The sequence below is a fragment of the Patagioenas fasciata genome, chromosome W, assembly GCF_037038585.1.
Source record: "Patagioenas fasciata isolate bPatFas1 chromosome W, bPatFas1.hap1, whole genome shotgun sequence".
Classification (NCBI taxonomy): Eukaryota; Metazoa; Chordata; class Aves; order Columbiformes; family Columbidae; genus Patagioenas; species Patagioenas fasciata.
The window spans coordinates 51,457,960-51,471,106 of NC_092559.1; the positions used below are offsets into that span (position 1 = coordinate 51,457,960).

At 45.5% G+C, this 13,147-nt stretch overlaps 1 protein-coding gene across 1 annotated transcript in view; it reads right to left on the reverse strand.

The window, feature by feature from the left end:
- Positions 1-323: 323 nt before the first annotated feature.
- Positions 324-13,147, reverse strand: part of LOC136114579 (transitional endoplasmic reticulum ATPase-like) — a 28,584-nt gene continuing 15,760 nt past the window's right edge. The window contains exons 8-17 of the mRNA XM_065859951.2: positions 11,973-12,106; positions 11,608-11,743; positions 9,101-9,213; positions 8,363-8,527; positions 8,137-8,259; positions 4,589-4,801; positions 2,999-3,307; positions 1,699-1,854; positions 1,177-1,331; positions 324-759 (exon numbers count right to left, since the gene is read on the reverse strand). Of these exons, the coding sequence (XP_065716023.1) occupies positions 654-759; positions 1,177-1,331; positions 1,699-1,854; positions 2,999-3,307; positions 4,589-4,801; positions 8,137-8,259; positions 8,363-8,527; positions 9,101-9,213; positions 11,608-11,743; positions 11,973-12,106 (1,610 nt within the window). The 3' untranslated portion in view covers positions 324-653. The remainder of the gene's footprint in view (positions 760-1,176; positions 1,332-1,698; positions 1,855-2,998; positions 3,308-4,588; positions 4,802-8,136; positions 8,260-8,362; positions 8,528-9,100; positions 9,214-11,607; positions 11,744-11,972; positions 12,107-13,147) is intronic.

Here is a 13,147-nt window from a genome sequence, read left to right on the forward strand (position 1 = left end):
CCCAAGAGCCCCCTTCTGCCTGCCTCCAGGCAGGAGAGATGAAACAGGGATTGCTGGAGAAGCCCTTTGCTGCAGAAGAGCCAAAGCAGCAGGTGATCCAACATGCTCTGAGGCTCTCTTGGTGCTTCCTGCCAAATTAGAGCAGGAGAGACTGCAAAACCAATGTCTTCTGTTAACTTGGGCTAAGAGGCATAAGAATGAAGAGCAACCTCAAACACATCAGTGAAGCATGCATACAGATGGGCTCCACCAGACTGAGGAGTGCTCAGATAGCATGAGACACAGGGTTTACAGAGACAGGGCCTGGCCAGAGTTTTGTGGGATTTTTATTTTTTTTTTTTTTTTTTAAATTATTTATGTGGGATTTTTTCTTTTATATAGGCTAGCATTGTACTCTTTGCTAAAGCTGCTGATTCTGCCACATAAACTAGAACAGAAATTAAGTCAGTTCCCCTCCTTGTTAATTCACTGTCTGCGTCCTAACTGAACACTGGTATGGATTTGTGTTTGCAGAAAACATTCCCAGTACAAAGTCTGACACACAGCTACACTGTTCTGACTGAGAAATGAAGAAGCCAAGAGTCCACTGAACATTGGATTTTTTCCTGTACAATGTGGCCTGATGTGGAGTTTGGTCCACAGAGAACAGCAAATTAACCGTAGAGATCATCGTCATTGTCTTCACTGTACACGTTGCCCCCGCTGCCGCCTCCTGTGCCTTGGCTCGGACCAGCACCGCCCTGGTTACCCGATGGGAACCTGCATGCAGTGGTGCAGAAGGGAAGAGAAGAGATGCTGTTCAAAAGCCTCGTCACAGCTCAGCACGATCCCCTCCCTCCATGTCAACACCCTAGTGCCAAGTAGGACAGGCAGGAGAAATGCAATGAAGCCTTACAGCAGGTTATGCAAAAGGCTTATACAGCCGCTGGATGTTGCTCATCTTAAAGGAAAATAAGGTTGATAGACTTCAGGAGCACTAACAGAGCAGCTACAACTGACCTGCAGCACAGCCTACACCTGCCACATGCTCAGCTGGCTGCTGTACATGCTAGGGAGAATTAGAAAATGCGGTGGAAAAGGGAATTTGTTACCCAGAATCCAGCAGAAAGCTGCCTTGGTGCTCTGTGCTGGGGCTGGTTGAGCCACACTGCCCTCCCTCCACTTTCCCATGGTTACCTGAAGCTGCCAAAGCCACGGCTCTGCTGTAGAGTCTGTGCAAACATCTCATATTTCCTGATGTCATTGTCACTGACAGAGCGTCGAGCAAAGCGCATGGCCTCCTCAAAGTGATCCCTGCGTATCTCAGGAACAGGGTCATCCTCCTCCACTTCCTGTAGCAGGACAGAGGGCCCAGGCGAGCTGTGTGCCCGAGCTCTGCGGTCTGACAGACACCCACAACCTCCCTCTAGGCCAAGATGCTCCAACATCCACCAAAGTAGGGGCTGGAGAGGGACACTGTAGCAGACTGCGAGTCACGGCTACAGCAGGAGCCTTCTGAGCAATGCTGACAATGAGGCACCCCAGGTGGGCCTCACCCTCCCACAAGATGAAAACAAAGTGCTCCAGCTCTACACTCCATGCTGAGAGCCCACTCATCCCCATTCAAGGATTATGGAAATGAATGCATCCTGCCTCATGCACGGGCAGAGGTGGGCTGCCTGTCTCATGAGGGGGGAAAGCCCAGAGTGCCCCACTCACCATGGCAGAAGGGTTGGTCTGCCTCTCATGTTCTCGCCTGATTTCACTCTCAATGGACTCACGAATGGCCAGTTTGCAGGCACGCTGGCAAATTTCTGTCAGGTCAGCTCCCGAAAAGCCATTGGTCATCTTAGCTAGGAAATCCAGGTCGACATCCTAGCGGAGAGGAAGAAAAACAAGCATAAACCAAACAAAAACAACAAAAAAAAAAACACCACACACACACAAAAAAAACCACACACACAACCAAAAAAAACCCACAACACAAAAAAGACCCACTACCACAAGAAACCAAGAGAGGCCTATCCTTTACATCTTACACCCTCAGGTGACAAAGAGGTGTCTTTAGATCCCATGGTATCAAGGTTCTGCCTTAACTTTGGCCAACTTGAAAAGATGAGCTGTTAACATTCTTGTTTTTGGGAAAAGTTAACCACATAGAAAGTTAGGCCACACTCCCCATACACCCAGCAAGACTGCAAAGCATCTGTAAATCATAGAATGGTTTGGGTCTGAAGGGACCTTTAAGATCATCTAGTTCCAACCCCCCTGCCATGGGCTCAATGCCCCATCCAACCTGTCCTTGAACACTTCCAGGGGCATCCACAACTTCTCTGGGCAATCTGTCCCAGTGCTTCACCACACTCACAATAAATCTAAATCCACCCTTGTTCAGTTTAAAACCATTATCCCTCATCCTATCGCTACACTCCCTGTGAAAGAGTCCTTCCCCATCTTTCCTGCAGGCCCCCTTGAAGTACTACAAGGCTGCTGTAAGGTCTCCCCAGAGCCTTCTCTTCTCCAGGCTGAACAACCCCAACTCTCTCAGCCTGTCCTCATAGAAAAGGTACTTCAGCTCCCTGAACTCACTCCAGCAGTGATCCCCATGCAAGGGACATGTACCTATTGCCTATGATAGAGTTCAGCAACAATTAACTGCAATGGTTCCTCTTCAATTTCCGTTTTCTACCCCTGTTTTCTACATTTACTTTTCTTTCAGAGTACAAGAATCTTTTCCGTCTTGCTATAACAAACTTTCCTGTTCCCGCACCATGGGCGGAACTCTACTACGTGATAAAGACCTGCTGTGCTTACACGCCAACACCCAGCTTCATTGACACCTAGTCTCAGAGCTCAAGCCTCCCCCTACCTCTTCATTTCCATCCTTCAAGGACTGAAGGTTTCCCAGTTCTGTACTGCATGCAGCAGTCACCGGTCTTCCGCTCCATCCTCAGCTTGTGAGGAACACGTGCAGCACACAGCAAACCCAAGTCAGATACAGTGAGGGTGCAGATCCTACCTTGGCAACTGGTGATTTCCTCAGGTTGGCCTTAAGAATAGCAACCCGGGACTTCTCATCAGGCAGGGGAATGTAGATGAGTTGATCCAGGCGGCCAGGGCGCAAGATGGCTGGGTCAATGATGTCTGGTCTGTTGGTGGCACCAATGATGAAGACATTTTTCTTGGTGGACATGCCATCCATCTCTGTCAGGATCTGGTTGATGACACGGTCTGCAGCACCACCACCATCTCCAATATTCCCACCTCGAGCCTTTGCAATGGAATCCAGCTCATCAAAGAATAGCACGCAAGGGGCTGCTTGGCGGGCCTGCAAAAAGCAAACAGCAACGATTACTCCATGTTAATACCACCTGGTGAGGAGCACACCAACTTTGCAGTAAGCCTACCCTACAATTAAAGCAGCTCAGAAGAGTACCAGAGCACTGCTGCCACAAGGAGAGCTTGGAGGAGTTGCTTCAGAACAGTCACCTGCCACACAAACCCTCAACTAACCCCCAAAGCTGAGACCATTGTGAACCAAGCAGAAGTATTCTAACTCCAATGCTTAGAGGGAAAGTTGGAGTAAATTCGCCTGGACCAGAACTTTCCCTGCAAGATCTGGGGATGTCAATTTGTTATCTAGGCACTCAAGTATCAGTAGGCAAGATATATTCAAATGGAAGGGAGGAAATCCAATCACTGTCTTCAGCTACCTAATGGGTAGTTATAGGGAAAAGGGAGCCAGATCCTTCTTCAAGATGTTCAGTGAAAGGATGAAAGACCACAGGCACAAATAGCTGCAAAGAAGATTCTAGTTAAAAATAAGGAAAAAAAAAATCTTCACAATGAGAGAGCTCAAACACTAGCACAAGGCCCAGAGAGGTCAGGGATTCTCCATCCTTAGTACATGTTCAGAACACAAGGCCCTGTGCAACCTGATTGAATTTCCAAGTTATCTCCCTGCTCTTGGACAAAAAACTGGACCAGATGGCCTCTGAAGTTCCCTTTCAACCTAAATTTTTCTCTCTTACTCTCCTTCCAACTTTGTTCTTTCAGCACCTTCCCTGACCACAGGAGTGAGGATTCCCAAGATAATCCATGCAGATACCTCACGGGACAGGAGGTCACACTATCTATGTGGGAACTGGACAGTAGGAGTGAGCTCCTTTCTGAGCCATATGTATTGCAGGATAAAAACAGAATATTTCAGTTGGAAGAGACCCACAAATGATCATCTAGTTCAACTGCAAAAAAAGAATCTGCAGCATGTTTTGAAAATCTGTAGGTGATGGCTAATGAGGTGTAAAATTAAGTTTTCAGGGATGCAGAGAATATCTATGCCATCCTAATGCTAGCCTCACTGCTAAGACACTGGGGCATTTATCATCCTGTAACAACATATACAAATTGCAGCAGGAGAAAGCCATTTAAATAGCTATGCTGCCAAAGAGAATTAATTCCCTAATATCAGGAAAGCAGCCTCTGCTCTCAGTGCAAGTAAAGAAAGCAAAACACATAAACAAGAACCAGGTCAATAAGACAGGTGCAGTGGAGACAATGTTTTGGGGGTAACTCAGCAGAAATATAGCACAAGGAGTAGAAGACTTACCTTGTCAAAGATCTCCCGCACGTTAGCTTCAGACTCACCAAACCACATGGTAAGCAATTCTGGCCCCTTGATGGAAATGAAGTTTGCCTGGCATTCATTAGCAATGGCTTTGGCCAGCAGTGTCTTACCACAACCAGGTGGCCCATAGAACAGAACCCCTTTTGATGGGGTCATGCCAAATTTCAGGAACTTGTCCGGGTGCTCCACAGGATACTGAAGAAGAACAAAACAAACAAAAATCTCTTGTGATGAGCCAGAACAGGTCTGTACCTTAGAATCCCAGAATGGTTTGGGTTGGAAGGGACCTTCAAAGATCATCTAATCCAACCTAATCCAATCTCCCTGCCATGGGCAGGGACATCTTTCACTAGATCACTTCTGTTTCTCCTCCTACCAGGAACACTACCTAAGATTTCTGGTGGGTTAAACACAAGATTCTGTCTGCTCAGTGCCACTGGATTTTTTTTTTTTTTTTAAATGAGCACTAGTTTGAAAAGCACCACAGATAAATTGTAAAGCTGCCTTAAACAGTCTATTTCCACTTATGAACTAAGTATCAGTTCAGGTAGTTTTCCAGCACACTTAACCCCAGCATCACTCTGCCCTGCAGAAGCAAAAGGGAACAGCTCATTATCCAACCTATTTGCTCTACCCTCCAGAGATATGCAAGATGTCTGATGCAAGCATTCATCCTCTGCAACAAGGTTAGACATAGGCGATGATTTTAATGCCAGAAAATTAGACCGAAAAGTAGATTATTTTATTCATAGACCGGGCTGTTTCTACATTGTTAACTAAAAGCAGGGGCATGTCAAACCCAAACCACCCCAACACAGGCAAAAGTTTCCACAGACCATTCATGACTTTGTTCCAGCCTCTCCTTTCACAGAGGGCTTCACAATTACTTCTTACCTGCCCCTATGCGAACGCTAATGCGAAGCCCTTCAGAAGCTCTCTGTAAGACAAACTTCATCTACTTTCTGACATATAAAGAGATGGTGGAGTTCAGAATCTCATGTGGTAGGAGCAGAATACCAAGTAGAATCATAAGCTTGGACTTCAATAGGGCCAACTTTGGCCTTTTCAAGCAACTGCTAGGTGAAATCCCATGGGCAAGGGTGCTTGAAGGTAAATGGGGCCAAGATAGTTGGTTAGTGTTCAAGGACTGCTTCTACCAAGTTGAAGATCAGAGCATCCTGACATGTAGGAAGTCAAGGAAGGGAGCCAGAAGACCTGCTTGGCTAAACAGGAAACTGCTGGGCAAACTCAAGTGGAAGAGTAGAGATCATGGAAGGAGGAGCTGGCCACTTGGGAAGAATATAAGGCTCTTGTCAGAGGATGTAAGGAAGCGACTAGAAAAGCTAAGGCCTCCTTAGAATTAAACCTTACAAGACAGGTCAAGGACAACAGAAAGAGTTTCTTCAAATACATGGCAGATAAAACTAACACTAGAGGCAATGTAGGCCCACTGATGAATGAGATGGGTGCCCTAGTGACAGAAGATAGAGAAAGAAGAGTTACTGAATGCTGCCTTTGTCTCTGTCTACTCTGCCGGAGGCTGTCCTGAGGAGCCTCGTACCCCTGAGACCCCAGAGGAAGGCAGGACAATGGAGGAGTTTGCCTTGGTTGATGAGGACTGGGTTAAGGACCAATTAAGCAATCTGGACATCTATAAATCTATGGGTCCAGATGGGATGCACCCGCAGGTGGGTGCTAAGGGAGCTGGCTGAGGTCATTGCTAGGCCACTCTCCATCATCTTTATTAAGTCTTGGGAAACGAGAGAGGTGCGTGAGGACTGGAGGAAAGCAAATGTCACTCCAGTCTTCAAAAAGGGCAAGAAGGAGGACCCGGGTAACTATAGACTCATCAGCCTCACCTCCATCCCTGGAAAGGTGATGGAACAACTTATCCTTGGTGCCATCTCAAGGCATATCAAGGATAAGAGGATCATTAAGGGCAGTCAACATGGCTTCACCAAGGGGAAGTCATGCTTGACCAATCTCATAGACTTTTATGAGGACATAACTAGGTGGCTAGATGACAGCAAAGCAGTGGATGTGGTCCTTCTTGATTTCAGTAAAGCATTTGACAACGTCTCCCACAGCATCCTCACTGCTAAATTGAGGAAGTGTGGACTGGATGATCGGGTAGTGAGGTGGACTAGGAACTGGCTGAAGGAAAGAAGCCAGAGAGTTGTGGTCAATGGGATGCAGTCTAATTGGAGGCCTGCATCTAGTGGAGTGCCTCAAGGGTCAGTACTGGGTCCAGTACTATTCAGTATATTCATCAATGACTTGGATGAGGGAATAGAGTGCACTGTCAGCAAGTTTGCCGATCACACGAAGCTGGGAGGAGTGGTTGACACTCCAGAATACTGTGCTGCCATCCAGCAAGACCTAGACAGGCTGGAGAGTTGAGCAGGGAAAAATTTAATGAAATATAACAAGGGCAAGTGTAGAGTCTTACATCTGGGTAGGAACAACCCCAGGTTCCAGTATAAGTTGGGGAATGACCTGTTAGATAGCAGTGTAGGGGAAAGGGAACTGGGGGTCCTGGGGGACAGCAGGATGACCATGAGCCAGCACTATGCCCTTGTGGCCAAGAAGGTCAATAGCATCCTGGGGTGTATTTGAATGGGTGTGGTTAGTAGGTCGAGAGAGGGTCTCCTCCCACTCTACTCTGCCCTGGTAAGACCACACCTGGAATATTGTGTCCAGTTCTGGGCCCCTCAGTTCAAGAAGGACAGGGAACTGCTTGAGAGAGTCCAGTGCAGAGCCACGAAGTTGATTAAGGGAGTGGAGCACCTCTCGTATGAGGAAAGGCTGAGGGAACTGGGTCTCTTTAGCTTGGAGAAGAGGAGACTGAGGGGTAACCTCATTAATGTTTACAAATATATAAAGGGTGACTGTCACAAGGATGGAGCCAGGCTCTTCTCGGTGACAACCAATGATAAGACAAGGGGCAATGGATAGAAACTTGAACACAGGAGGTTCCATTTACATTTGAGAAGAAACTTCTTCACAGTGAGTGTCATGGAGCACTGAAACAGGCTGCCCAGGGAGGTTGTGGAGTCTCCTACTCTGGAGACATTCAAAACTGACCTGGATGCCTTCCTGTGTAACCCCATCTAGGTGTTCCTGCTCTGGCAGGGGGATTTGAGTAGATGATCTTTCAAGGTCCCTTCCAATCCCTAACTATCTGTGATTGTGTGATATAAAGTCACCATGTAACAGGATTCTCAGCAGTGGTCCCACTGTTAGTCTCCACTTAAGAGAAGCAGAACTGCTGCTGTTTCTGCACGTACCAAAACACCCACTCAAGATGTCACTATAGACTCAGCTAAAGAAAGCCTGATGCTGCTTCCCAGCACCTTCCTCTCTAAGTTCATAGAGATGGAACAGCATGGTATTTTCAGTCCATTACAAGAAACTACAATAAAAACTCTGCATTTACCCTGTTCACAGCCCAAACAGGAATGTTCTGGATTTTATTATTATTAATATTATTTTTCAAGCTGACTAGCCAGTAATCTGTTGGAAACCCTTACCTGTACAAGTTCCTGGAGTTCTCTCTTTACATCTTCTAGACCACCAATATCTTCCCAGGTAACTTGTGGCACCTCCACCACAGTCTCCCGAAGAGCAGAAGGGTTGCTCTGGCTCAGAGCCCACTACCGTTAGAAGAAACAGCATTCTATGAATTTTAACACACTAGTTCACACGTTTCAGATAAGCAGTTAGACATTGCACTCAAGAGGGGCATTCCTGCATTACCCTGAAGTCATCCATGGTCACAGCCAGTGAGTTCATCACTTCAGCATCAATGGTTTCATCTTCTAGGTCTATGAGATCCATCTTCTTTCTGATAGCCTGAAGAGCAGCTTCTGAGCAAAGAGCAGCCAAGTCAGCACCAACATGGCCATGGGTCTCATTTGCCACCTGAAAGCAGAGCACTGACTATGACTCACAGGCATACAAAGCAAACACTCTGCAAGGGCAATGCATGCTCTGGTCTTTCACTCAGAGGTGCAACAAAACTCAAAGACAGGAACATCAGTGCTCTGCTGCAAATTCAAGACAAGTGATATCATATATTTAACAGACAAAGACACTGCTGTTCCACCTCCTACTTGAGATCAAAGATGCAACTGGAATTGAGATGGTGTGCAGAAATATAACCCTGAAGACTGCAGTTCTTCATTCAGGACAGAGATTACATTAACCATCCAGTATCACCACAATGTTGACCCAGCTCTGTGAGCACTGTTTCAGGCTTGCTTTATTTTTAAAGAGAATGCCACAGCAAACAAACCGAGGAGGACAGTGGCAAGGTACTTTCAGACTGGACTGGAACACATTTGTTTCGCTTAGCCATATCATTCTTCACCAGTGAGTGAGGATTTTGGGTCACTTGTAAACTAGTTAGAAGGAAGCCCAGAGATCACACATTTGTCCAGTTTTACACTGTCCTAAACGAGCAGAGAGAAGCTTTCCTAATAGCATGCTACTCACCTGTTCCAGATCCACATCGTCAGCCAGTTTCATATTTTTTGTGTGGATCTGCAGGATCTCCAAGCGGCCAGTGGCATCTGGGATACCAATATCTACCTCTCTGTCAAAACGACCTGGGGAGTACAAAACATACATTGAGCTGCTGATCTTGCGAACTAAAGGAGCTGCAGTTGCTGCCTTCCTCTAACAGAGGAACGTGATGACAAACCAAATACACGCAATTTGAGAAAATTTTTAAAAAGGGGTAAAAAGGAAGACCTGGGAAACTACAAGCCAGTCAGTCTCACTTCCGTGCCCAGCAAGGTCATGGAGCTGATCCTCCTGGAAACTACGCTAAGGCACACAAAAAACAAGAAGGTGACTGGTGACAGTCAACATGGCTTTACTAAGGGCAAATCATGCCTAACAAATTTGGTGGCCTTCTACAACAGGGTTAGAGTGTTGGTGGATAAAGGAAGAGCAACTGATGTCATCTACCTGGACTTGTGCAAAGCATTTGACACTGTTCCACACAACATCCTTGTCTCTAAATTTGAGACATGAATTCAATGGATGAACCACTCAGTGGATAAGGATGGTCACACTCAAAAGAGCTATGGTCAACAGCCCAATGCCCAAGTGAAGACCAGTGACGAGTGGCATTCCTCAGGGGCCAGTATTGGGACTGGCACTGTTTAACATCTTTGTTGGTGACATGGACAGTGGGACCGAGTGTACCCTCAGCAAGTTTGCCAATGATACCAAGCTGCATGGTGCAGTTGACACACTGGAGGGAAGGGATACCATCCAGAAGGAACTGGACAGGCTTGAGAGGTGGGCCCATGCAAACCTCATGAAGTTCAACAAGGCCAAGTGCAGGGTCCTGCTCATAGGTCAGGGCAATCCCAAGCACAAATACAGGCTGGGTGGAGAATGGATCGAGAGTGGCCCTGTGAAGAAGGACTTGGGGGTGTTGATTGATGAGAAACTCAACAAGACCCAGCAATGTGCTCTCACAGGCCAGAAAGCCAACCATATCCTGGGCTGCATCAAAAGAAGTATGACCAGCAGATCGAGGGAGGTGATTCTGCCCCTCTACTTCACCTGCAGTAATGTGTTCAGCTCTGAGGCCCTCAACATAAGAAGGACATGGGCCTGTTGGAGCAGGTGCAGAGGAGGGCCACAAAGATGATCAGAGGGCTGGAGCACCTCTCCTATGAAGACAGGCCAAGAGAGTTGGGGTTGTTCAGCCTGGAGAAGGCTCCAGGGAGACCTTATAGCAGCTTTCCAGTACTTCAGGGAGGCCTACAGGAAAGATGGGGAGGGACTCTTTCACAGGGAGTGTAGTGACAGGACAAGGGGTAACAGTTTTAAACTGAAAGAGGGTGGATTTAGATTAGATATAAGGAAGAAATTCTTTACTGTGAGGGTGGTGAGGCACTGGGACAGGCTGCCCAGAGAAGTTGTGGATGCCCCATCCCTGGAAGTGTTCAAGGTCAGGTAGGACGGGGCTTTGAGCAACCTGGTCTAGTGGAAGGTGTCCTTGCCCATGGCAGGGTGGTTGGAGCTAGATGATCTTTAAAGTCCCTTCCAACCCAAACCATTCTATGATTCTATGAAAATGCCAGAGCTTTGGGTTTCTCTGCAGCATCTATCAGCACAGTAGCAGAGTCAGATCAGAGAAGGAGGAAGGGCTTTAACCATTTAGGGAAAATGAGACTACTGTATTAACTAGAGTTCAAGATTATAGAAACACAAAGGACTTCTGTTTTTTCCGAGCCTCATTTATGGGAAAACATGCTTCCCCCATACAACACACCATGAGACATTTTTGTTTATTCCTACCTTTGTCCTCAGCACAGGAGTCTACAAATGCTAAAAGATTTAATTTTTCAGAACCTTCATAGCAGTACCCAAGTGGTGAACTGCCCCAGTATCTGAGGAGGCAGGAAACCTAAATATTACTGCAATATTAACTAAGGCACGTGCACCTATAATTTTCCTCTAGCCATAGCTGTGCATTCAAATGTGTCACTACACATTTAAGAGGCTGGTTTTTTTACTGTAAACTTGACTGGTTTGCTATTATAGACTTTACCAACTGGTCATTCAGACATTCATTCACACTGCAAAGTTTTGAAAACCTGAATCTCGGAAACTACCAGACTTCTCATAAATAAAAGTAAGAAAAATTGGACAATTCAGAGCCTTCTGCAACCTGAGGCATGAAAAACCCCTTAAGTGTTTAGTCCTGAAATAACCTCACCTAATTGATTAAGTGAAAAAGCGTGCAACCCTCTAAGTATTTCATTATTTCTACAAGTTCTAACCTAATAAAGTGCAGAAAATGACACCAAAGACTGGAAGCCTAGAAATGAATTTCAAACAAGTAGCTGGAAACAAGTCAATAATTTATGTAACACACAGAATATGTTTAATATTAATTTCTGCTCAATCTTTCCAAGGCCCCTGAAGCACGGCCCATAACAAAGTATCTGATACACAAAGAAAGATGGCAATCATGTTACCAAATCGCCTGAGTGCTGGGTCAATGCTGTTAGGCCTGTTGGTAGCTGCCATAACGATCACATGTGCTCTCTGTTTCAGTCCATCCATAAGAGTCAACAGCTGAGACACTATGCGACGTTCCACCTCTCCATGTGTCTATGGAGAGAGAAAGTAATGATTAGACCAAAAGCTCTAAAACACAGCACAGGAGCCAGTTAAGAAATGTTGTGAACTACATCAGATTCTTCTGATATCCAACTTCTGACATTCAACTGAATTCAAGTGTTAAGTTAAATACTGCTTTACCCTGTAGTGAAATGCAGAGATTCATACCAGCTGCTATCAAAAAAGATGTATTCCTTTACCTTCTACAGGCTTTTTTTACCTTCTCTCTCTTAGGAGCAATGGCATCCAGTTCATCAATGAAGATGATGGCAGGAGCATTCTTCTCTGCTTCTTCAAAGGCTTTCCTCAGATTACTCTCAGACTCACCAGCCAGCTTGCTCATGATCTCAGGACCTGAAAAAATAACAACACTGTGGCACCCAGAAGAGAGGTAGCTAGCCCCAAGGAATGCAGCTGATTTTTTTTTTTTTAGTACACTGTTCACATGGGAGTATCTATATTTCAAGCCAAAGCAAATACTATCAACCAAGTTCACTAAATTTGCAGCTGAACAGGCAAGAACAGCATGCAGAATTACTTTCTATCATTATGCTGATGTTTTCAGTTTACTCTAACAGAACGCAGCACTAGTCAGTGAGCTACCTTTAGCTGCTTCTTTTCTTACCCTATTTCACACTTGGTGAGCTTCTCTGTAATGTGCCACCACACACAGTTAATGCCAGTCCTAGCTTGCAAGAGAAGCAATCAAAGTATATGGTGATGAATTATTAGGGTAGAGAATGAAAAAGCTGTAAGATACTGAAGCTGTCTTTAGCTTGCATTACACAGGTATACATTTACCTCTGTAAGATCCTATGAATGAGTTCCAAAAAAACCCAAAACAACAAAACAAACAACAAAACCCCACACCAAAAAACCAACACCCCAAAATTACAAAACCCATCTCCTCTCAAAGAATAAATAAAAAATAAAATGTGTAAGCACATCAATCCCAGAAGGAAGGACAACATTCCCCAAGATCTCCTACAATTGCTGAACACTCATGCAGGCTCACAGATTTATTCTGTTTTTACAGATTTTTTCCATCATACTGATGGAAATAGTAATGAAAAGTATGCTTCTAAGAGATCCAAGAAAAAGAAACCTGACCCTCAGGAGTGCAAAGCTGTTAGCTGACTGAAGTGCACCAGCTGCAGAGTGTTTCATTACAAGTAACTCATCAATTCATACCAGTTCCATCTACAACACTGCCTGCAGCTCCATGCTTGGGACCAGCAGACAGAGAACACATCACTAATTCTGACAATGTTATTTTTATTACACAATAGAAATACAGTCATCTAAAGAAACAGCTGGCTCATTAGTATTCAATGATGCCTTCCACACACTTAGGAAGTTTACGACAAGGGCAACATATGGTTAAAAACCAGTCCG